Below are 26,390 nucleotides of genomic sequence, written 5' to 3'. Positions count from 1 at the left end.
GACCGACTTTTATTTGGTGAGGAGCTGGATCAGTTCGTGAAGCAATTAGGTGACACTAAGGTGTATAGATTGCTGGAAGACAAGCCTATGGGCAGACAATTTTCCTCCATGTCCGCGTTTTCGGGACAGTCAAAGATCTCGGCAACTGCGGAGCGCATCAGTGACCCAGAGGCCTTATTCGTCTCGCGGTCAGTCCTGGGGACAGTCCTTTCGAGGAGAACGTCAGCCCTTCAGAACCTCCATCACTGGAGGAACCTCAGGTTACAAATCGGCACAATGAGGTGAGGCCGGCCCACGCTGCCATTCCTTTTATAGGGGGTCAGCTGGCTTGTTTTTATGAGGAGTGGGCCAGAATCACCCAGGATCAGTGGGTCCTCAGTGTCATAAGGGATGGATACGGCTTAGAATTTGCTCAGCCCATCTACGACCTGTTCCTGATCTCCCACTGCGGCTTGCTGCAGAAGCGCTGGGTGGTGCCGGAGACATTGGACAGGTTGCAAGGCTTGGGGGCCGTGGTTCCGGATGAACTCTGAACGGGTCGCTAGTCCATTTACTTTGTTGTCCTGAAGGAGGGGGGATCCTTTTGCCCCATTCTCGATTTGAAATGCGTGAATGCGGCATTGAAAGCCCCTTGATTTCGCATGGAAACATTGCAGTTGGTGATAGCAGCTGTACACACCCAGGGGTTCCAGGCGTCGCTGGATTTCACGGAAGCGTATCTTCACATTCCAATTTGCCGAGGTCATCAACGCTACCTGAGGTTTATGGTCTTAGGACAGCACTTCCAGTTTCAGGCGCTCCCGTTCAGCCTGGCCACAGCACCCCGTACCTTTACCAAAGTCATGGTGGTCATAGCGGCGACGTTGCGGAGTCAGGGAGTCCTGGTTCATCCTTATCTCGACGATTGGCTTATTCAGGCAAAGTTGGAGAGCAGTTGTTGTTCCACCGTACAGACTGTACTTCAGACTCTGTGGTCGCAAGGCTGGGTGATGAATTTGGCCAAGAACCACTTAACCCCATCTCAAACTCTGGAGTATCTGGGGGTGCGTTTCGACACGAGCCAAGGCAAGTTCTTTCTGATGGAGGAGAGAATGCACAAGCTACAGACTCAGGTTCAGCGACTGTCACAGTTGCTTGTCCCCAGAGCTTGGGATTTGTGCAGGTTCTCGGTTTGATGACTTCCATGCTAGATCTGGTGCCGTGGGCCTTTGCTCATATGCGTCCACTTTAAAGAACCCTTCTGGCTCAGTGGAGTCCGCTGTCGGAGGAGTTTCACCAGCCTGTCCCTCTCTCTCCTTCAGCCAGGGACAGTCTGTCTTGGTGGCTGCAGACACCCAACCTCATGCGAGGGGTCGCATTGGAAGTCCCAGATTGGGTGATCTTGACTACAGATGCCAGTCTCTCTGGATGGGGAGCAGTATGCCAGAGTATGTCAGGGCACCTGGTTGGAAAGGAGGCTTGTAAGCCAAGGTGATGCTGTTAGCGTTACTTGCTTTTTGGCCTTTGGTGCGAGTTCTGTCAGACAATGCGACGACTGTAGCATACATCAACAGACAGGGGGGCACAAAGAGCCATTCAGTAACTCTGGAGGTTCAGAAGCTGATCTTTTAGGTGGAACAGCACCTGGTTCAAATAGCGGCATCGCATATTGCAGGAATTGACAATGTCCAAGCGGATTTTCTCAGTCACGCTCTTCTCGATCTGGGAGAATGGGAGCTGTCGGACAGGGAGATGTGGCTCATTTGCAAGAAATGGGGCCGCCCTCATGTCGATCTGATGGCGACGCACCACAATGCGAAGGCTCCTTGTTTTTTCAACAGACGAAGGGAGTATGGAGCAGAGGGCATAGATGCTCTGGTGTTAGCTTGGCCACAGAGTTCTATATGTTTTCCCTTCAAGGCTGCTGGTGGGAAAGGTCTTGCAGCGGATACAGAGACATCCGAGGAAGGTGGTGCTGGTGGCCCCGGAGTGGCCTCGCCGGCCGTGGTTCGCAGATCTGGTAAACTTTGCGGTGAATGGTCCATTGCGGCTCAGTCACCTCCGTCTTCTATGGCAGGGCCCTGCCAACCAGGCAGATCGCTATTGTCTAGCAGCTTGGCTTTTGAGAGGAGGCGTTTGAGGACGAGAGGGTACCCGGAAACAGTAATTTCTACCCTGCTCCAGTCAAGACAGAAGTCCACCTTCTTCATCTTACATCTGCATTTGGAAAGTCTTCGAGTCCAGGTGTGTGGCTAAGGAAGTGCAGGCATTACGGGCTTCACTGTCCCACGTCTTGTCTTTCCTTCAGGAAGGGTTATAGTCAAGGGCCTTGCTTTCAACTCTCTTAGAGTCCAAGTGGTGGCTTTGGCTTGTTTGAGAGGAAAGATAGATGGTTACTGCTTGTCTTCTCATCCTGACGTGATCAGATTTATTTGAGGAGTCAAGAATTTGCACCCTCCTGTGAGGAGAGAGTTTGTCCTCCTTAGAACCTCAGTCTAGTTCTTAGAGGTTTGTGTGAGGCCCCGTTCAATCCTACCCACAGAGGGACCCTTAAAGATTGACTCTAAAGGTTGGTTTCTTGGTAGCCATTTCCTCTGCAAGAAGAATTTTGGAATTGCAAGCTCTGTCATGTCAAGATCCATTCTCTCACATATCGGATGTAGGTGTGTCTTTGTGGACGGTGCCATCCTTTCTCCCAAAAGTGGTATCCGCCTTCCATGTTAATCAGTCAGTGGAGTTACCGGCCTTTCAGGATTTGGGTGCTTCTGAGGCTAATGCTCGAGAGTTTAGGCTGCTGGACTTCTGTAGGGCGTTGCTCCACTACATTAAAGTCACTAATGATTTTAGAAGATCTGATAATCTTTTCATTTTGTGGAAGGGTCCGAAGAAGGGTTCTCAGGTCTCCAAGACTACCATTGCGAGATGGCTTAAGGAGGCTATTGGATCTGCTTACATCCTTAAGGGAAAGCCAGTTCCGGAAGACTTGAGGGCCCAATCCACTCAATCTCATGCTACCTTCTGGACAGAAGCTCAGTTGGTGTCGCCACAGGAAATTTGTAGAGCGGAGACTTGGAAGTCTCTGCATACTTTTGCGAAGCATTATCGGCTGGATGTGGAAGACTGGGAGTCTCAGTCTTTTGGCGAGGGCATTTTATGAGCGGGACTCTCCAGGTCCCACCATGTTTAAGGAGCTTTGGTACATCCCAAGAGTCTGGACTGATCCGGGTAAATACAGGGAAAGGAAAATTTGGTTCTTACCTGTTAATTTTCGTTCCTGTAGTACCACGGATCAGTCCAGAATCTGTCCAATTTAGGAGGGTGGCGAGTCGTACGCTCAAACTGTTGTATAATTACAGATATCAGAAGTTTTATCAGTTTATCTTGAAATGTTTTTGGTGGTTTGTTGCATTTAGCTTGGGTACAGATCAATATTGAGCAACTGCAGGTAGCATCAGTGTACATAAAGCAGTGTCAGTTTTACTTTCTCTGTCTCCACCTGCTGGCACAGATGAATAAACCCAGGAGTCTGGACTGATCCGTGGTACTACAGGAACGAAAATTAACAGGTAAGAACCAAATTTTCCTGTCTTTAAAAGCAGTCAGGTTAGGAAAAGAGATGCTTAATTTACAAGCTTCAATTTCCTAACCTGCGCACAGCTACATCTCATGGGCGCTTGATGCCATGGATGCGCTAGGGACGCACAATTTATCCCTAGTGCATCCTTTTTAATATGGTGGCTTATTTGCCTTTTACATCGAGCGCCCAGGAGAGATGATTGCGTGCACATTAAAAAAAAAGTGCATCCAGTTTGGACGCCTGTTTTTACGTGTCGGAATTGGATCGGCCTTATAGTATGCAATGGCTGATGAACACCTCCTTACTTTCTGCATCAGCTGATGTTCTTCCAGTGCACTCATTATAAATCCTCAGGCTGCACTGCAGAGGCAGCACTCACACTTACCAGGCATTCCTAATTGGCAATACTGTGCACCACCTTAAATGGCATCTCTTCAGGAAAGGAAAATTGGATCTTATCTGCTAATTTTCATTCCTGTAATACCACAGATCAGTCCAGACAAGTGGGGTTTGCATCCCTACCAGCAGATGGAGGCAGAGAACCAAAACTTTTCAGGCACTGCTACATAACTGAGAGAGCCACCTGCAGTCCCCTCAGTATTGACCTGTACCCAAGCCAAGATGTAACCCCAAAACCCCTTTCCAGGGTGAACAGGGAACTTGGGGTTGAAACCCCCAAACTGGAGCCTCTCATACTCCCAGAAAACAAAGCGGTCCAATAACCACTTATCACGTAAAAACTAGTGTAATAATTATTTAATTATTGTTCAGATTCTACTTTAAATTTCATAAAATCTTGAAAAATATGCTCTAGAAAATTATTTTAAATTCTAATATTTAAAGAAAACGTTTTATTTTTTATTTTTAATTATTTGTTGCAATTTATTTCTTGAGAGGAAAGGACCTCAGCACTGGCAGAAAACATACTCCACTGAATTCAAAACCAGTAAGTGCAATCACGGGTCAAAAACCTCATTTTTTTTTTTTTATTGATGTCATTTTTGAAATTCCTTATCCTCTCATCCAATATGTAAAATATCTTTTCTTCTTGAATATATTACATTTCCACAGGAAAAAACTATTTTTCTTCATGCATTTAGCAAATTTTGTTTTGTTTTTTTAAATTCACTGTTTTTCTTCATGCTTCTCACAGAATTTATTTTCTAGAAATCTGAACCGATTGGAAACAATGCCCATTGATCAAGGGTTCTGTATCATTATTTAGAATTATTTAGATGAGCTGATATTGAAGTCTGGCACCCACGGAGCCTTTTACCATGTGTACTACCACCTCCAGAGCTGCCTTTACCATGTGTAGCTGCTGTCAGATACCTATGGGCTGAAAAGGAGGAGAAATTAGTCCTTACCTGATAATTTCCTTTCCTTGAGTCCAGTCCAGATGAGTGGGTTATGCTCACTGACCAGTAGATGGAGACAGAGATAAACAGGTTCACTGTTATCACCCCTTATAGGCAGCCCTGCTGACCTCAGTCTGCCAGTATTTTCTTTAACAAGTTTACTTCAGAAATATTAAGTTGTTTATATTTATCCAAAACTTAAATGCTTTTCATTTTTGTTTTGAGGGAGTTTTTTTTTTAAGTAAAGGATTTATGACAGGCAACAGTTATAAAGCAGGAGCACTATTTACCATTCCGTAAAGAATTCACTTGCTCAGGAAATACACTGCACAGTCCAATTCTGTAGCTCGACATCCACCACAAACAGAATTGAGCCAGATTATGTAGGCCCATGCCAGATGACACAGGTTCATGCAAAAGCAAGTTTAGGAAAAAATATGCAAGTTTATGCAAATCTAGCAGCATTAGGGAAGGTTCTGGACTGTTTGACTGGACTCAAGGAACAGAAATTGTCATGTAAAAACTAATTTCTCCTTCCTATACATCCAGTCAGACTAGTCCAGATGAGTGAGATGTAGCCGAGCTACTTCTGAACAGGGCGGGAACACTGCCAAATCCACCTTCAACACCTCAGAGACAACAAATCTCTGCCTTTGGCGCTCACATCCAAGCAATAAAGCTTCAAAAAGGTAGTAAGGGAGATCATGATGCAACCTTACTAACACCAAGGAGCTACCAACCACAAATGGACTCCTGGTGCTAACTGACCCCTAACAAAGAACACAAAAGATGGACCAATCTCCAAATGCAATCATCCCTGGAGCACCTAAAGAGCATTCTACTAACATCCGCATAGAGAAGCCAGGCAACTTCTGCCAGGAGAACCAAATGAATGCCACCAGAAGGCCAAAACAACTTCCGAGAGAAGAGGTGCTGTACGGAAGCAGACCTTAAGGATCTTTGCAAGGAGGAGCTCATAAATCCAATCTTCCAGGACCATCTCCTACAAAGAAAAACACCGGCTTCAAGAAAATCCCAAAACAAGAATGCTGACAAAACAGGGGAGCCTCCATAACTCCTAAGAACCTAAGAACCTGCCATACTGGTCAGGCCAAGGGTCCATCAAGCCCAGCATTGAATGACTGAGACCACACATTCCAACAATGATCCACCTCCTCTTTTTTCCTGCCACATGGCCTGTGCTGGATCGATTGTTTTCATCCGTAATGTCGCAGCCGTGCTGGTTGTGTAAAATGCCGGGTCGTCTCATGCTGGGTTTGCTTGAGAATGGGAAACGCAGAGGTAAAGCAGTTGTGCGATAGCAGTGAGACATTCTCACACTGGATTTTCTTGCATTGATTAAGCATTAATACAAGGTTTAACAAATAAATAAATAAATAAAGCTTGTCACAGGTCTGTTAAGCAAGTCCAATTAAAAGGTCTCAGCCACAAGCTGGTTTGTTGACCATTATTTGCATAAATCTGAAAGAAAACCCAATTTCCTTCGGATAATTATCTGCTTCTGCTTGATATCATTTCTTTTAACTTTATGTTGCTAATTTTCAAATATTTAACACAAGTGAAACTTGCACAGAAAAAAAAGACATCCTGCTAAGCATACAATAGTTAGAAGGCTAAAAGAAAAGCGATATGTCACTTGAGAGAACAAACTTCAGAAATCCCAAGCTAACCAAAAACGAAAAAAAACAAATGGAAAACTGTTATAAAGAAGGAAGGCGGAATATGACTAACAATGCAGTGCTACAAATGACATCATTCCAACCCTTGAGAAGATTTCCTTTTTAGAGTTCTAAAACGAGGGTAATTGCATCAGCTCCAAAAAAGACATTTTTCATATTATCTGACCACAATATACGTTTGCAAGGAGATCTAACCACAAACCAAGTTCCAAGGAACAGAGTTTCTTAACACATTGCAAAACATTTTTTCTATGGGCCTGAGTAGCCCTCAGCACATCTGGAAACAGCCAAATCTTCTGACCATAGAATAATACAGCCCTGTGCTTGAAAAACAACTTCATAATCAAATCTTTATCTTCAGAGAGAACTGAAGGAACAAGTAATGTTCTGCTGCTTGTCTCTTCCTAAAATCCCTGTAAGGTCCACGCTTGAATGCCAGCGAGTTCTTGTTCTCTGCCCAAAGGAGATGACAGAAAAAAAGGCTTTGCTAGTGGGAGTGCGAGGCTGATGCAAAACCTTTGTAAGATATTCTTTAAATGTATCCAGAGGAGCACTTGTGACTTCCTGAGGTACAGGACAGACGCGGCAGCCCTCCCAGCCATCACTCGTCTTGGTGTCTCTAGCAGCACCTCTGCGTCTCTCAAGTCCACAGGACAGAAGGGGCTGGAACAGCCGCTGCATCCGGGCTCAAAGATGTTTTCAACGCTGGTTGGAGACTGGCTCAAACGTCTCCGGAGCCGAGGACATGACCCCAGGGGAGGTCGATATCGCCTGCCTGCACGAGGAAGCCCTCGATCATCACCTGCTGAAGAAGAGAAAGTCCGGGAGGGGCTGAGAAGTCTTTCTTATTCTCCATATAAACGATAATGTAAAGGAATGTATCTTAGACCCTCCTTAAAGGAATCAGCTCCGGAGAATGCTTCAAGCCCTACATGAAGACTTTCACCAGCAATGGGTGGTGCTGGCACAGATAGTCCAAGCAATGCAAGGCACCACAACCCGGGCAACCCCACTGCCTCCGTGTTTTTGTTTAAAATGAAGACAGAAGTCCACAGAGCCGTTTTCATCGGCTAACAGATGCCAGAGGAAAGTGGCTACAGCTAGAGGCAAAAGCAAAGCTCGAAGTAGCCACCCGAACCCTCCTCGAGCAGTTCCTGGATGGGCTGCACCACCCTATGCGGACGTGGGTGTGCTGGCACTTGGGGCTCACTCTGGAAAGTGCACTGGAAGTGGGGGATGCCTTCCATCAGCTCAATTCATGCCAGAACTAATATGAAAGCTAGAAAAGCAACCTGCAACGGCAGTGAGAATGCAGGACCCCAGCAGTGGTCTTCAGACCCCAGGCCTGCTAACTTGTTTTAACTGTGAACTGTCTCTACAAAGGGATGTTAACCTGGTGACATAGCCAGCACTAGATGTTAAAATGAATCCAGAGGAAGGATGACCACCAGGTCTAAACCCACAAGCGCGCTCCCATTGTGGAGAGAAAGCACACGTTTATTTAGATGTTTTGTATACCGTCGTTCCACGTGAGAGGCTTCTAGGAAAAGTAAAAAGTCATGGGATAGGAGGCGATGTCCTTTCCTGGATTACAAACTGGCTAAAAGACAGGAAACAGAGAGTAGGATTAAATGGGCAATTTTCTCAGTGGAAGGGAGTGGGCAGTGGAGTGCCTCAGGGATCTGTATTGGGACCCTTACTGTTCAATATATATATATAAATGATCTGGAAAGAAATACAATGAGTGAGATAATCAAATTTGCAGATGACACAAAATTTTCAGAGTAGTTAAATCACAAGCAGATTGTGATAAATTGCAGGAAGACCTTGTGAGACTGGAAAATTGGGCATCCAAATGGCAGATGAAATTTAATGTGGATAAGTGCAAGGTGATGCATATAGGGAAAAATAACCCATGCTATAATTACACAATGTTGGGTTCCATATTAGGTGCTACAACCCAAGAAAGATCTAGGTGTCATAGTGGATAACACATTGAAATCGCCGGTTCAGTGTGCTGCAGCAGTCAAAAAAGCAAACAGAATGTTGGGAATTATTAGGAAGGGAATGGTTAATAAAACGGAAAATGTCATAATGCCTCTGTATCGCTCCATGGTGAGACCGCACCTTGAATACTGTGTACAATTCTGGTCACCGCATCTCAAAAAAGATATAATTGTGATGGAGAAGGTACAGAGAATGGTGACCAAAATGATAAGGGGAATGGAACAGCTCCCCTATGAGGAAAGACTAAAGAGGTTAGGACTTTTCAGCTTGGAGAAGAGACGACTGAGGGGGGATATGATAGAGGTGTTTAAAATCATGAGAGGTCTAGAACGGGTAGATGTGAATCGGTTATTTACTCTTTCGGATAGTAGAAAGACTAGGGGGCACACCATGAAGTTAGCATGGGGTACAATTAAAACTAATCGGAGAAAGTTCTTTTTTACTCAACGCACAATTAAACTCTGGAATTTGTTGCCAGAGGATGTGGTTAGTGCAGTTAGTATAGCTGTGTTTAAAAAAGGATTGGATAAGTTCTTGGAGGAGAAGTCCATTACCTGCTATTAAGTTCACTTAGAGAATAGCCACTGCCATTAGCAATGGTAACATGGAATAGACTTAGTTTTTGGGTACTTGCCAGGTTCTTATGGCCTGGATTGGCCAGGGTTGGAAACCTTGATGGACCCTTGGGTCTGAACCAGTATGGCATGTTCTTATGTTGTCAAAGTCTGCACCTGGCTTGAAGAATGAAGAGTAGGAGTGCAATCTAGTGATGCTCCACAACTAATTTCATTGATATTCCTAGTCTGGGACTTGGGGATTTTGTGATCCCAGTTGAGCTGAATGAGATCTACCCAAGCTACACAAGCTCTGGTAGATTCTGGGTGCAGAAAAACTCTTATCCAGAACAGCTAGCCCAAGCAGAGTATGTCGTTTGCAAGAAGAAAGTGACACTCGCCTGCATACATGGTGAGCACTAACAGCACCCAACCAGTCAGGTTCTACTGACAAGTCTGGTGGGGCAAGCCAATACAGAAGTGGGAACACTTCCCAAGCTTTCATACCCCATTGTTCTGGGGGGCGATTACCCCCAGTTTGAGGTTCTTGGGGCCAGCTTATGGCCTGTAAGGCCAGCCCAGACTGCACTGAGACATCTCCTCTAAAATGTGAAAACTTATTCAGCATGGAGGCAGCTCCGGAAAAGAAAATCTGAGAGATCCCAGTGTTTGGAGACTGCTATGGACAGAATTCCCCTGAAAACAAAAGGAAAAGTGGAGTGTGTGACTGGGAAAAGGCATACCAGGGCGACAAGATCCAGAGGGACCATGGGTACTCTGAGAACCCTTAACTGATTCTCCAAAAAAGGTGGGAGAGAGAAGTTAAGCAAGCCCCACTCAAGGGTAGCTCTGGTGAGCTTGGCTGGAGGTAAGCACAGAAGTTGGAGGGGAAGGTATTCTCTGGCCTAGGGGGCCCCATACTCACCCTACCCTCTGGTAGAAAAGGAAATGGCCAGTCCCAGTTCAGGGTGGGAAAGATTAACAGGAAAGGCGATTCCCTTCCCCAAGAGTTAACCCAGGTAAAGGCAGACACTCGACCTGGCAAGGTCAGGCTGGGGGGAAGGCTACAGAAAGGAGGGTATGTTAGGCCTGCCTTAAAAGTCCAAGACCAGGCATTTAATTTGGTCTACCTTAAGGGAATCCTAGGTCCGGGGCATTTCCACTGGGGGAAGGGATAAGAAGGCAGGCCCAGGAAGGATAGCCTGTAAATAATAAAGTCTTACCTCTTTGGCGACTCTCTCTTTGCCTGTTGGAAGTTTGGCTACCGCGGAGTCATCTTGCCGTTCCCCTCCGGCATCCCCGGACCGGCTATACGCTGCATACCGCCATGTTTCCCAGCAGCCTAAGGGCGCGCGTGCGGCATGGCCCAGACTCAAGTACCAGCAGTGGCGCGAACCTCAGGGGCGTCCCCCTGAGATGACGTCATCCTCACCGGATATTTAAGGTCTCAGAAATCGCTAATGAATCGAGTTAGCAAGGGCTTTCCTCCAGGTATCGCTGCGGATGGGATTCGCTCTCCGCTTACCTTGCTACTCTGCCTCCTCGGACTTACCAGGGGTACCCGCTCCTCGGGGGCCTCACTCTCTCTCTTGCTTTTCATGTCGCAGTCTGGAACCGGTACTCGCTCGAGGGCCCAAGTTCCCGGACTTGCTACCGAATAACTTCTGCCAGGAAGTCACCGCTGCCTACAACACCAGTGAGTTACCATCGCTCTCTCAGAGCTTTCCCTGGAACCAGGTACTCGCTCCTCGAGGGCCTACTTCATTCCAGCCTCTGGGCTGCTTCAAGAGACTATTGTGTGAGTGTTACCATCAAGGTTCTGTTCCTGAACTCTGCATACCCTGCCTACTCACTATCTCAGTTTCTCTATAGCTCTGCCATCCTGGGATCACTGTTCCAGTGCCTGAGGGAGTACAGCTCAGCCGGGCTCTTCCAGCTCACTACTGCCACCTCTGGTGGTTCAGTATACTGTTTAATAAAAGAACTAGTGTGTGTCTGTCTCCATACTCTGAGCCTGACCGGTGGTCCCTCTCTTCTCCTGGGGGCGTGGTCATCTGCCATCGGCCCAAGGATCCATCCACAACTACCTCGAACACTAACAGTGACAATGTGCAGGCAGATTTTCTCAGCAGACAAAGGTTGCACCCCGGAGAATGGGAGCTGTCAGAAGAAACAATGCTTCTCATTTGGGTCAGGTGGGGAACACTTCGCATGTACTTGATGGCATCGAGACAAAACGTCAAAGTGGTGCACTTTTATAGTCACAGGTAAGAAAACGGAATTGACGCTCTGGTGCTTCCTTGGCCACCGAGAATTCTTCTTTACGTCTTTCCTTCATGGCCTTTGCTAGGCAGGGTGCTACAGCAGATAGAGAGAAACCTGGACAAAATGATTCTCGTGGTTCCAGAATGGCCATGTCGTCCGAGGTTTGCGGACCTAATAAACTTGGCAGTGGATGGTTGGTTAAGATATAGTCACCTTCCAAGATGGTTGCACCAGGGTCGCATATTTGCAGATTAGGCGAATCGCTTCGGTCTCGTGGCTTCATTTTTGAGAGGAACCGCTTGAGACAGAAGGGGTATTCCGAAGATGTCATTGTCACCTTACTGCAGGCTGGACAGCCGTCCATGTCCTTGGCTTATGTTAGGGTGTGGAGGTTTTTTGTGGCTTGGTATGTTGAACAGGGGTGTGCAGCCTACTTGGGCTTCAATTTCCCATATCTTGACCTTATTACAAAAAAGTCTAGTGAGGGTTCTAGCCTATAATTTCCTTTGGGTACAGGTGGCAGCTTTAGGCTTTCTTTGAGGTAAGGTGCAGGGCGTGCCTCTGGCCTCACATCTGGTTGTGATTCATTTTCTTCAAGGGGCAAAACATGGTCCCGAATACAGAAGGAGTGTCCCTTGTAGAATCAATTTGGTAATGAAGGTGTTGTATGAGGATCCATTCACTTCACTGAGGAGAATAATTTTAAAGGATTTAACCCTGAAAGTGATTATTTTGGTGGAGATTTGTTCGGCCAGAAGAATTTCAGAGCTTCAGGTGTTGTCTTGTAGAGATCCCGTTCTTATTTATAAAGAATGGGGTGTCCTTGCAAACGGTGCCCTCAATTCTGCTGAACATTGTTTCAGCCTTTCATCTTGGTCAAAGAGAGGAACTTCCCGCCTTTCCAAATCTGGATTTGTCTGTGCTGCACATGAAGGAACTTCTTGTGTGGGATATGTGGTAGGGTTGTTAAGATACTGTAACTCTAAGTGACTAATAGTTACCGGACACTGGATATTATTTTTGTATTTTGGAACGTGCCAAGAAAGGCGTGCAAAGATCCAAGGCTACGATTCGAAATGACTGAAGAACGTGATTAGCTCGGCATATATTTGTAAAGTCAGTCCAGTGTCGGAAAATCTAAGGGCTCACTTGACTCGGACGCAGGCAACTTCATGGGCCGAGTCAACTGGTTTCTTCACAATAAATATGTCAGGCAGCTACTTGGAAGTAGTTATACACTTTCTCAAGACATTATCGGTTGGATGTCTGAGATCCAGACTCTGAGGGGTTTGGAGAGAGTGTATTGCGAGCGGGGCCTATCACATTCCCACCCAGTTGAGGGGAGCTCGGGTACATCCCAGGAGTCTGGACTGATCTGAGGTATGAATAGGAAAGATACATTGGTTCTTACCTACTCATTTTTGTTCCTAGAACACCCCACGAACAGTCCAGAACCCTGCCCATTCAGTAAAGCCTGCTCATCGTGGCCATTTGGTGGTACGATCTTCTGCTTAATATTGTTGGAACGAGTTTTCTATAAAGGCTCCGCCTCCTTTCTGGTACTTGAAGGGGGTTGAGGGTCTCAGTTATTGTTATATTTATTCTCACCTTGGCTTGGGTACAGGTCATATTGAGGGACTGCAGGTGGCAGTCTAGGTTAAGTATCCAAATGCAGAAAGTGTAGGATTCACAAAGTGACAGAACGATTCAGTCAATTACACAGGATTGCGAGACAATTCCACTTTTATTAATAAACGCGAATCAGAAGGAGTTTATTCCAGTCCCCGATACGGACCGTGTTTTGCCACTCTGGCTGCATCGGAAGGGACAGAAGCCCAAACCAATGAATAACAATGTATTGAAAAACAGTAGATCCAAAAAACAGACAGCGTCTCCAGACTCACAGCAGAATATCACAACAGAATGCAAACTCTCTAGGGGGATTGGGAAACAATATAAATATGCAGGACCCCATCATGTAATTGTCAGGAAAACTGTGATTAGGGACATTAGACGGCGCCAGGGGAGAACGTCAAAGGACTTCTAAAGTAAATACTATTTATAACGGGGATTGCCCTGAATCATCCTGACATCGGGTGGCGGCTTCAGTAACAAAGAGAAGTAACAATGTCAGTAACGCTTTCCAGTACGCGAGGCAAAACTGGACTGATCTGCGGTATTCCAAGAACGAAAATTAGCAGGTAAAAACCAAATTTTCCTTGTCTTCTCATGGTGGCCTGCTTTCCCCAGAATATGCATCCAGTAGCAGAGCTCAGCTCCTCACCTTTCTCTTCCCATTCTCCTTGTATTGGAGATACCCTGCCCAGATGCTTGCCGGCAGCCAGAGGAGGAGATGGCCGCCTCACTCTCTCTCTCCTTCCTCCTGGTTTTGGCCACCAGCAGCAGAGCTCAGCTCCTCACCTTTCTCTTCACATTCTCCTTGTATTGGAGATACCCTGCCCAGATGCTTGCCGGCAGCCAGAGGAGGAGATGGCCGCCTCACTCTCTCTCTCCTTCCTCCTGGTTTTGGTCACCAGCAGCAGAGCTCAGCTCCACTCCTCTCTGCATGGTCCTCTGATAAGGGTTATGCCCTGAACAGAAGCCGAGCTGGGCTGCTCACCTCTCGCTCCATGTCTTCCTGGTATCGGGCGGTCACCAGCAGCTCCTGCAGCTGCTTCTTCACCTCTTCTTTATTGGGACACATTTTCAGGACTGTTCCAATACATCTGTATAGAAAATCCTAAGGCAAAGAAAGGGAATCAGTGTAAGCAGCCAGGAAGGAGAATGGTAAAAACAGATCACCTGCTCTCTGTTCAAGGCACAGCCCTAGAGGGACCGAGACAGGGCTCTCTCCACCTCGCAGCCCTGGTGGAAGCCACAGGGCAGTGAGGAAGGCTGCCAGCTCTTAGCCAAACTCCAGAGAAACAAAGCCTTCTAAAAGCTAATTAGAAAAGGCTTGTGAGTCGTACCAGTTGTAAGGTAGGGCAGCGAGTATGGGAGGGAAGTGAGCACTGCTGCTACCAGAGGAAGTGCTGAGGACTAAAACTGTGAAGGATTTCAAAGGGGCATGGGATAAACACTGTGGATCCCTAAAGGATCAAGGATGGGAATGAAGAGAAGAGCCATGGGGGTGGCTTGCTGGAATGGAGGCTACTACTTGGTGATTACTACCCTTACTCAATAAGCCTTCACACGGTTAATGCAACTCTAACATTGCTCTCTGCTTCAACGGCAAGGGGAAATGTGGAAAAGAGGATTTGCATTCAGGCAACCAACAAGGACTGAACTTCACAATCTGGGTAAACAAATAAGAGTGGGGAAGCTTGCTTATTAAGGCAGTTACTACCTAAACCAATTAAGCCTGTTACATCACTTTGAATGCATATCCAGCGTTGCTCTCTGCTTCAATGGCAGGGGGAAATGGGGAAAAGAGGATTTACATTCAGACAACATCCAACAAGGCATTGATCTGTGCAGTCTGGGTAAACAAGCATCGGGGTAACTTGCTTGATGCGACGGTTACTACCCTTAACCATAAACCTTAAGCTCACCTTTGATGCAACTCCAACATTATTTATTTATTTATTTATTTAATTAAGGGTTTTTATATACCGCCGTACGTAAAGAAATACATCACCGCGGTTTACATTTAACAATAACTTAGCAACAGGCTTTACATTGACATTATTAATAGGTATTATATATATTAAAATCGATATAACAGTTTTGACAGCAAACAGGCTGGACAGACTGTTGACCATCCAATAATGTATAACATGCAATTAAAATATTGATGTAATAATTAAACCTTAACAAACCAGCACAAAAACTAAATAGTATCTAATACAATGGATACAACTTCTATATTCTATATTACTCTCTGCACCAATGATAGGGAATGGCAGGAAATTTGAATCAAACAGTTACTAACAAAGGCCCTGACCTTGGTGGTTGATAAAACAGATAAGTGTGGGAAATAAGTGTGGGAGCTTGCTGGGCAGACTGGATGGGCCGAATGGTCTTTTTCTGCCTTCATTTCTAGTTTTCTGTTTGGTGGAGAAGTAAGTGTGTGTGTGTGTGTGTGTGTGTGTGTGTGTGTAGCTTGAAATGCAGGGACTAGTGCTGTGCCTGTTTTGTGGCGGAGAGGAAAGTATCTGTGTAGGATTGTTAATATTACACTGCTTCTGCCTGCGCTGTCCCTGTTCTGTGGTAGGGCAGAGTGTACAGGTGGCAGGGAAGGGTAGGGAGTAATGGGATAAAGTTGGGATATCAGGTGCACTTAGTTTATGGTGCGGTGCCGTGTGCGTGTGTGTATGGGAGAGAGTGTGAGTGTGTGTGTGTGTGCACTTAGCTTATGGTGCGGTGCCGTGTGCGTGTGTGTATGGGAGAGAGTGTGAGTGTGTGTGTGTGTGCACTTAGCTTATGATGCCGTGTGCATGTGTGTATGGGAGAGAGTGTGAGTGTGTGTGTGTGTGCACTTAGCTTATGGTGCGGTGCCGTGTGCGTGTGTATATGGGAGAGAGTGTGAGTGTGTGCGTGTGCACTTAGCTTATGGTGCTGTGTGCGTGTGTGTATGGGAGAGTGTGAGTGTGTGCGTGTGCACTTAGCTTATGGTGCCGTGTGCGTGTGTGTATGGGAGAGAGTGTGTGTGTGTGTGTGTGTGCGCACTTAGCTTATGGTGCCGTGTGCGTGTGTATATGGGAGAGAGTGTGAGTGTGTGTGTGTGCGCACTTAGCTTATGGTGCCGTGTGCGTGTGTATATGGGAGAGAGAGTGTGTGTGTGTGTGTGCGCACTTAGCTTATGGTGCCGTGTGCGTGTGTATATGGGAGAGAGTGTGAGTGTGTGTGTGTGTGCACTTAGCTTATGGTGCTGTGTGCGTGTGTGTATGGGAGAGAGTGTGAGTGTGTGCGTGTGCACTTAGCTTATGGTGTGTGCCGTGTGTGTATACACTGTACCTGCTCTGTGACTAAAGCAAGGACTTTGTTTCCTGTGTTGTTTTGCCGCAGTGGTTTCCGATGTAAATGTCCCATGAGGACGCACATCTTACTGCCTGGGGAGCAGTAACTCACCTTCTCTGAGGACCATTTATTGTACTCATTCAAGTGTTTGCTCATCTCCTGGCTGAGGAGACAAACCCAATTCCCTTCTGTTATCTTCCCCAGTGTGTGCTCCAGAAACTGCAAGCAAACAGAAAGCTTTTCTTACATATTTGTCTCTCTGGCAGGTACCCTTGAGGGGACAGCACTGTGAGCCAGGAGCCCCCACCCCCTGACCGCCACCCCCTTCTTCCTTCTCCTTGGGACATGGTCTGACCAAGATATTATCCCAGTTTTAGTTTGCAAGATGGGAGGGCTCAGAGCTGACTCACGTGGGTTTAAGTCTATTCTGGAATAACGTCTTTGCAGCTGGCCTTTGGTGCATGCTCTCCAGCCATCTCTCAAACTGAGAACAAGCTTTATTACTCCTCTCCTGTTATTATACCAATTGCCTTTAATACCGCTAGCAGGTTACTATCTCCTAACCCCAACATATTTCCAGACTGGTCATCAGTTAATGTCTTACGTTTGATTTTCACTAGGAGCAGATGCTTTGCTTACGGTAATAACCAGCCATTTAAATAACCTTTCAAAATGAAACAACATCCATTTCTATCCTCTGTTGTGTGCATTTCAAGTCTGTGGCATGCACAAAATACTTTCTTGCAGTGTATTCCTCATCCTCAATTCATCTTTAATAAAAAAAATGCATTTCCTGTGCACAGAGGACATCTACTGGCCACTTATAAACATCAAACATTACTTGGCATTTATATGCGCTGCTATGACCTTCCACAATGAGAGTTAATCTTATTAAAACTCCACTTTTATTCATTTTGATGATAAAAATACAAAAAAGGTACGAACATCATCCACGTGTATCAGCATTGCCAGAGCATTAGAGAATAACTCCAAACACGATATCAGCGTTAACATTACCCAACCATTGTTAAGCTACAGCAGGTGCAGAACATACCCCCGTGTACCGTACATTTTATTTTCCCTAAATTAGATTCAGAACAACTGAGGACACCCTGCTAACACTCCCAGCTCCCTCCCTCTACTCTCACACATCCACAGCCTTTCTTCAGTGAAGTCACACGGGTCTATCCTTGCATTTTGCTGGATACGTGAAACGGAAAAAGAAATGACAAACATCACAAGACCCTGAAATCCCCTTGCATGAGACACAAAACTTCCCCTGAAAAAAAGACTGCCCCCTGTTCACACCTCCCTCAGCATTCACATTCAAGCAATCTATCAACAGCTTGAGCACACGGAGAAGAGTCACGCATCAGGCATCGCTTACTATTCTCCCCTGCAGGCCCCAGCACAGCCAGAGAGAGAATTAACAAAAGTGCCTCTCAATGAGGGATAGAAAACATGAAACGGCTGAACGGAAGTCAAGCCTTAGCATTTCCTTAATAATCTGAGCTCCAGAGGACAGCGGGATGTTGGTCCTCACATGGGTGACATCATCAGATGGGGCCCCGAGGTGGAAAACATGTCAAAGTTTCTAGAACTTTTATTAGTCACACTGAGTACCCAGCATGCCCTATAACCTCGTATCCAGACGGGGGTCCCTCTCCAGTCTCTCTTTTTCGCAGAGCTACAGCATCATGGTGTGAGCTTACTTTGGCTTCCTTTAGCTTCTTTTCTCACGTTTTTCATGGGTTTTTTTCACGGTGTTCAACGCCGAGTTCTTCTCAGTGCTTCTCCATGGTGTTCCTAGTCAGGGTTTTCGAAGCTTCTGGTAAGTTTCCTTTCGTGGTAAATTCCCCACAGCGGTGGTGCTTCAGTGCCTGCCAGCAATCAAGGCACATCGTCATCGAGTTCGATTTTTCTACCCTTTTATTTCGTCTCGTCATGGACGTGTCCAGGTTTAAGCGATGCCCTCGGTGCCCAAGGACCATGTCCATCATGGACCTCCTTGATAAATGCATTCTCTGCCTGAGAGCATCGCATGGCGTCTGGGGTTGCCACAAATGCGCCTTGATAACCCCAAAGGACATAGTCTTCGTCTTGACAAGATGGAGTGCCTCTTCAGGTAGAAAAAGACCTAGCCATCGATATCAGCATCGGTGGCATCATCACTGAAGGACATTGGAGCTGCACCGATAAGACACCAAACCATTGACATTGGCGGGACAATCGGTTCCATCAGCGGATAAGGGCTCCGGAGGCTGGCCATTGTCGGGCTCCTCCAGGCCAAGGAAGTCTGGTTCCTTGTCTTCCGCTTCGGCACTGCGGAAGGATCGTGCCGAGCATAGAGGGACGCTAAAGAAGCATCGGTCTCCGTTGATACACGGTGCTGGGCACGAGGATGCACTAGCTCTTGCTGTGGATGTCCCTGTAGTGACTTTGCAGTGAGGATAGCCAATCCTCCATTGGTGTCAGGGGTCTCCACCGGTCCTGGTGCCAGTCAGCGATCCTCCTCTGTGTTCTGAAGAGGATCTGGCCAACCCTCCTTCCTCCCTCCCAGTTGGTGTTGGCATTGACAATGTTTGAGGAGGAGCTTGCAGCCGAGCAGGCATTGCAGGACACTGGTTCAGTGGCACTGATGACACCGGAGCTGGCCCGTCCATTTTTGAACCGCTGTTGAAGCTCCTTGTGCTTATCAACGTGTTACTGACTCAGCTGGTACCGGTGCTCATGGTTGGTTCCTCTGAGGAGGAAGCTCCACCGAGGCTGGCTGAGACAACGAGGCCAGCTGAGATACAGAGGCCTGCAGCCCCCCAATCCAGCTCCACTGGTGTCTGCACCTCTGGACAAAGGCCGAGAGCCCAGTGCCCCATCCCCTGTTCCTTTCAGTGAGTATGAGGGCCCCTATGACCCCTGGGGGGATGACATTAGGCAGTCCTCTCCTAAGGCTCGGAGGGTCTCCACTCAGACCCCTCTTCTCCAGAAGCGCGAAGGACTTGAACTTTGCAGGTTTTGTATGGGCAATGGCGGAAGCCACCCCATTTCAGTTACTGACTGAAGAGGATGCCAGGCACAAAATGCTTGAAATCCTGCAGTTCGTGGAGCTTCCTAAGGAGATTGTGGTGGTCCCGCTGCACGAGATTCTTAAGGAGTTACTGCTGAGGATGTGGGAACACCCCCTCACAGTGCCTCCTGTAAACAAGGCAGACGGGGTTTACCTCATCCAGAAGGCTTCTGGATTCAATAAATGACAGCTTCCCCACCAATTGGTAGTAGTCGAATCTGCTCTCAAAAGGGCAAAGCAGCCTTGGACTCAATCTCCAGCACCTCCAGGGAAGGATTATAGAGCGATGGATGCTCTTGGAAACAGGTGCAGGAGGTGGCTGAACAGTTACCTCAGCAGCAGGACACCCTCATGTCACTGGTGCATAAGGATCTGGAGTGTGGAAAACGTGGTCCGCATGACCTACAATGTTCTCAAAATGGCATCAAGAGTCTCTGCTGTAGGAACTGGTGCCAAAGAATGGCATGGTTGCTGGCCTCGGATCTCCAACCGGAAGTACCTGAAAGACTCGCGGACGTGCTATGTACAGGGGAGAATCTCTTCAGAGATAGGGTGAGGGATGCAGTGGCCAAGCTTTGGGACCACCATGAAACCCTCCAACAACTCTCCGCCAGCACTCTGGACCCATCCTTCTCCGCTAGGTCAGCGAGATTGGGGCAGAAGTCATCTTCTGCCAGAGGAAATACAATCCTCTGCACCCTCACTCCCATCATCAGCATTAGATATCCCGCGGCCATCCCTGACCAATCAGTCTGGGGACTTCCCCAGATCTCATCACACAAGATGAGGTAGGTTGCAACATCCCAATCTCCAAGCCCTGTCGCTTACAGCCTGGATATTAAGAGGCTAATTCTGCAACCACTCAATCTCTCAGAGGATGTGTGTCTCAGATCCTGGTGGCTTCTAGAAAGTCTTCCACTAGAAAGTCCTATGGACTGATCCATGTGGTGTGAGCAGAAGGCCCCAGATCCATTCTCCTGCCCGACACAAAAACTGCTTGATTACCTTTTATACCTATCGAAGGCTGGCTTGAAAACCAATTCCATTAGAATTCATCTCAGAGCAATTTGTGCATACCACCATGGAGTAGATGATACACCCATCTCTGTACAGTCTATAGCTGTACAATTTATACGGGGCCCTCAATTGAAGCCTCCCCTAAAACCTCCCGCTGTGTCTTGGGACCTCAACGTGGTGTTAGCTCAGCTGATGAAACCTCCTTTTGATATGCTGCACACCTGTGACCTTAAGTTCTTGACCTGAAAGTTCATATTTTTGGTGGTGGTTACCTCAGCACGCAGGTTCAGCGAGCTCAGGCCTTAGTGACTCACCCACCTTACACTAAGTTTTATCATGACAGAGTGGTCTTTCGTATGCACCTGAAGTTCCTGCCTAAGGTGTTGACGGAATTCCATCTTAACATCGTCCATTGTTCTGCCAACATTCTTTCCCAGGCCCCATTCACACGAAAGTGAATGAGCAATGCACATTTTGGACTACAAGTGAGCCTTAACCTTCCATCTGGAGTGGACAGAAGCCCATAGACAGTCCACCCAACTTTTTATTTCTTTTAAAAGGAATAGGTTGAGCATTGCCTTTGCCAAACAGACACTATCCAATTGGCTAGCAGACTGCATCTCCTTGTGTTACACCCAGGTGGAACTGCAACATGGGGGTCATGTGAAGGCTCATTCTGTCAAAGCCATGGCAGTGTCGGTGGCCACTTGCGAGCAGTTCCCATGGAGGAGGTTGTGGTGTGGAATTCTCTCCACACATTCACATCTCACTATTGCTTGGATGGGGATGGCCAACGTGACAGTAGGTTTAGTCGATCTGTCCTTCAGAATCTGTTTGACGTGTAGAACCCAACTCTCTCCTGCCTAGAGCCCGTTGTTTGGGTTCAGGCTGTCTCCCCCTGTGTTACTAGCAGCACCCTTGTGCCCGCTGGCACCTGGTTTGGGTGTCTGTTGGTCCCCTTTTAAGTTGGGGAGCAGCCTGTAGCTAGGGATTCACCATCCTGGATTGGCCTCTGTTGGAAACAGGATGCTGGGCTTGATGGACCTTTGGGTCTGACCCAGTATAGCAATTTCTTATGTTCTTATCCCGTTTGTCCTCGGAGAAAGCAGAGTTGCTTACCTGTAACAGATGTTCTCTGAGGACAGCAGGATGTCAGTCCTCACGAAACCCTCCCATCACCCTGCGGAGTTGGTTTCTCTTGTTTCTTTGTTATTTGTCTAATTTTATGTTATAACATTGGAGATGGATCCTGCGTGGACACATGGTGTAGGCAAGAGTTAATTTCGGCTGGCACTGGGAAAGTGGACAGAAAAGCTGAAAAAAGGCTTTTCTGTACACCCTCTGACTTAATATCATAGCGATATTAAGTCGGAGGCCCCAAATATTTAAAAAAAAAAAAAAAATCGGCCCGCGGCCCGGAAAACGGATGCTCAATTTTGCCAGCGTCTGTTTTCCGAACCCATGGCTGTCAGCGGCTTCGACAACCGACGCCGGTAACATTAAGTGTCGGCTGTCAAACCCGCTGACAGCCACTGTCGCTCGTGTCCCTAGCACCTCCTTTTTACCGCGGGCCCTAATTTGCATACCTTGGCTTCCTGAATCGCACGCCCAGGAGAGTGGCCTGGGCGCACGTCGGGAGAGCGGGCGCTCGCCGGCTCTCCCGCGAGGTATCGGCCCGTAAGTAAACCGATATCACCTTACATTTGATTCTGCTGCTAACAGGAAGCCGATGCAGTTCATGTAGCACCAGCAGGCAGGCAGCCAGGAGGCGGCAACAGAAAATCGCCACTCAGCTAACGGGCCCCTTGACTTGCTTTATGGACAGCGCCAGGTCCAAGGCTGGCGTTGGATTTGTCACATTAACAAGGGCGCATTAGCCGAGCGGCAATTTTCTGCATCGGGCTAATAGTCTCATTTACATGGCATTTACATGTGATGAGCACCATTAGCTACGCGTGAGTTTGGTCGTGCATTTTGGACGCGCTAATCTCCTTATTGCATCAGGGGTTAGCCCAGCACATCCAAAACGCGTGTCCAATCATTCGTTAAGCTTGAGCTAGGTTGAGCGCACTTTATTGCATTAGGAAAGCAGTCATGTATTACACAGCCTTCCTTGTACCAAATGTGGGTATTTTTACGACTGCTTTAGACATACCAGTAGATTTGTTTGACACAGTCTCCTGCTGTTCAGACCGTGCTGCCTCATATCCTGCAACCTGCTGGATTTTTTTTTTTTTTTCCAAACAAGTCTGCATTCCATACCAAGAAAATAGAATGAGTGGACGACTCTTCACCTCATAAGAACATAAGAAATTGCCATGCTGGGTCAGACCAAGGGTCCATCAAGCCCAGCATCCTGTTTCCAGGCCACAAAAACCTGGCAATTACCCAAACACTAAGAAGATCCCATGCTACTGATGCAATTAATAGCAGTGGCTATTCCCTCAGTATAATTGATTAATAGCCATTAATGGACTTCTCCTCCAAGAACTTATCCAAACCTTTTTTGAACTCAGCTACACTAACTGCACTAACCACATCCTCTGGCAACAAATTCCAGAGCTTTATTGTGCATTGACTGAAAAAGAATTTTCTCGGATTAGTCTTAAATGTGCTACTTGCTAACTTCATGGAATGTCCCCTAGTCCTTCTATTATTCAAAAGTGTAAATAACCAATTCACATCTACTCTTTCTAGACCTCTCATGATTTTAAACACCTCTATCATATCCCCCCTCAGCAGTCTCTTCTCCAAGCTGAACAGCCCTAACCTCTTCAGCCTTTCCTCATAGGGGAGCTGTTCCATTCCCCTTATCATTTTGGTTGCCCTTCTCTGTACCTTCTCCATCACAATTATATCTTTTTTGAGATGCGGTGACCAGAATTGTACACAGTATTCAAGGTGCGGTCTCACCATGGAGCGATACAGAGGCATTATGACATTTTCTGTTTTATTAACCATTCCCTTTCTAATAATTCCCAACATTCTGTTTGCTTTTTTGACTGCTGCAGCACACTGAGCCGACGATTTCAGTGTGTTATCCACTATGACGCCTAGATCTCTTTCCTGGGTGGTAGCACCTAATATGGAACCCAACATTGTGTAACTACAGCAAGGGTTATTATTGTAAACAGTTATTTGTTATAATGTAACTTTAATCCCTGACTTCTTTTCTTCCTCTCTATCCATTTTAATGTAAACCGATGTGATGTCCATACGAACTTCAGTATATAAAAGTTTTAAATTAATAAATAAAATTTTCCTTATATGCATCACATTGCACTTCTACACGTTAAATTTCATCTGCCATTTGGATGCCCAATCTTCCAGTCTCACAAGGTCCTCCTGCAATTCATCACAATCCACTTGTGATTTAACTACTCTGCATAACTTTGTGTCATAACAACATAAGAAATTGCCATACTGGGTCAGACCAAGGGTCCATAAAGCCCAGCATCCTGTTTCCAACAGAGGCCAAACCAGGCTACAAGAACCTGGCAATTACCCAAACACTAAGAAGATCCCATGCTACTGATGCAATTAATAGCAGTGGCTGTTCCCTCAGTATAATTGATTAATAGCAGGTAATGGACTTCTCCTCCAAGAACTTATCCAAACCTTTTTTGAACCCAGCTACACTAACTGCACTAACCACATCCTCTGGCAACAAATTCCAGAGTTTAATTGTGCATTGAGTGAAAAAGAATTTTCTACGATTAGTCTTAAATGTGCTACTTGCTAACTTCATGGAATGCCCCCTAGTCCTTCTGTTATTTGAAAGAGTAAATAACCGATTCACATCTACTCGTTCAAGACCTCTCATGATCTTAAACACCTCTATCATATCCCCCCTCAGCCGTCTCTTCTCCAAGCTGAACAGCCCTAACCTCTGGGGTATATCATTGTACCCTTTTCCAGATCATTTATAAATATATTGAAAAGCACCGGTCCAAGTACAGATCCCTGAGGCACTCCAGTTTACTTTTTTCCACTGTGAATCCTACTCTCTGTTTCCTGTCTTTTAACCAGTTTGTAATCCATGAAAGGACATCGCCTCCTATCCCATGACTTTTTATTTTTCTTAGAGGCCTCTCATGAGGAACTTTATCGAACGCCTTCTGAAAATCCAAATACACTACATCTACCGGTTCACGATTAGTGACAGGTACATCAGTGACAGAAGGAAGGCCAGACATGTTCCTGAAAAAGTCCTCTTCTGCTCTCTCACCTTCCTGACTAACGTCCTTGCTTCTTTCAGCCTTACCAGATATCCTTCCCTCTGTTCTTCTCTCTGAGAGTCTTTGTACTAACTCTTTCATTCAGCCACCTCTTTGAAAAGCTCCACAGTTTCTTTCTCTTCTTACTTTTATTTACTTTCCTGACATGAATCTTGGTTCCCCTTACTATAGCTCCACTCTTGTTGCTTTGCACCCTACAAGCACTCCCTTAAGCTCCTCTTGCATTTAATGAAGCTCAGGACCTTTGCATGACTCCTTCTGGAGAACTCATTGCTCATCAACTAAAAAAGGCACAATTTTCACCAGAATCTGAACAGACAAAATGGCATCGTTTCTCCCTCAGGATCTTCCTTCTTCACCCACCTTCCACCCTCATCTGAGCTGCGTCCTCCTGTCTGCCTTTTTCCTTCTCTCCCCCTCCCCCATCTCCATCCTCCCTTCCACCCTTGTATGGCACATGGCAGGCAGCAGCCCAAGTTCTTACCAGAAGCAGTTTCTCTTCCCAGTTTTTCTGCACCAGGGTTTCCTCAGTGTTGTCTGAAAGATGAAGACATTCATTTGAGTTAGTTTCCTGTCATTTTCTCTGGTGCACACACAGTATGCCCTCCCCAAACCTGCAGAGACAGCATAAGAACATAAGAAATTGCCATGCTGGGTCAAACCAAGAGTCCATCAAGCCCAGCATCCTGTTTCCAACAGTGGCCAATCCAGGCCATAAGAACCTGGCAAGTACCCAAACACTAAGAAGATCCCATGCTACTGATGCAATTAATAGCAGTGGCTATTCCCTAAGTAAACTTGATTAATAGTCGTTAATGGACTTCTCCTCCAAGAACTTATCCAAACCTTTTTTGAACCCAGCTACACTAACTGCACTAACCACATCCTCTGGCAACAAATTCCAGAGCTTTATTGTGCGTTGAGTGAAAAAGAACTTTCTCCGATTAGTCTTAAATGTGCTACTTGCTAACTTTATGGAATGCCCCCTAGTCCTTCTATTATTCGAAAGTGTAAATAACCAAGTCACATCTACTCGTTCAAGACCTCTCATGATCTTAAAGACCTCTATCATATCCCCCCTCAGCCGTCTCTTCTCCAAGCTGAACAGCCCTAACCTCTTTAGTCTTTCCTCATAGGGGAGCTGTTCCATCCCCTTTATCATTTTGGTTGCCCTTCTCTGTACCTTCTCCATCGCAATTATATCTTTTTTGAGATGCGGCGACCAGAATTGTACACAGTATTCAAGGTGCGGTCTCACCATGGAGCGATACAGAGGCATTATGACATTTTCTGTTTTATTCACCATTCCCTTCCTAATAATTCCCAACATTCTGTTTGCTTTTTTGACTGCTGCAGCACACTGAGCTGACGATTTCAATGTGTTATCCACTATGACACCTAGATCTCTTTCTTGGGTGGTAGCACCTAATATGGAACCCAACATTGTGTAATTATAGCATGGGTTATTTTTCCCTATATGCATCACCTTGCAGAATACTCAGAACTCCATTTCTTCCAGACATTCAGACTGCATGGGAGAGAGATCCGTAGTGCACTGTCCCATGTGTATCTGGTCTCTCTTCTCCCTGCGCTAACAACATACTCCCTGGCTCATCTGCTGCTCTCCCCAGAATGCTCTGCGTTAAAACCACCTCTGAAATGCAGCAAGAAG

The 26,390-nt window shown here is 46.4% G+C and overlaps 1 protein-coding gene across 1 annotated transcript in view; it reads right to left on the bottom strand.

The window, feature by feature from the left end:
• The window catches only part of MROH1 (maestro heat like repeat family member 1), a gene marked incomplete in the record, with an annotated part of 402,473 nt that overhangs the window by 234,893 nt on the left and 141,190 nt on the right, over positions 1-26,390 (bottom strand). The window contains 3 exon segments of the mRNA XM_029592292.1: positions 14,061-14,180; positions 16,511-16,618; positions 25,203-25,255. Coding sequence (XP_029448152.1) covers positions 14,061-14,180; positions 16,511-16,618; positions 25,203-25,255 — 281 coding nt within the window.

This window comes from Rhinatrema bivittatum, chromosome 2 (assembly GCF_901001135.1).
Source record: "Rhinatrema bivittatum chromosome 2, aRhiBiv1.1, whole genome shotgun sequence".
Taxonomy (NCBI): Eukaryota; Metazoa; Chordata; class Amphibia; order Gymnophiona; family Rhinatrematidae; genus Rhinatrema; species Rhinatrema bivittatum.
Note: the sequence above shows the minus strand (reverse complement) of the source record. Positions and strands in the feature narration are given on the sequence as shown.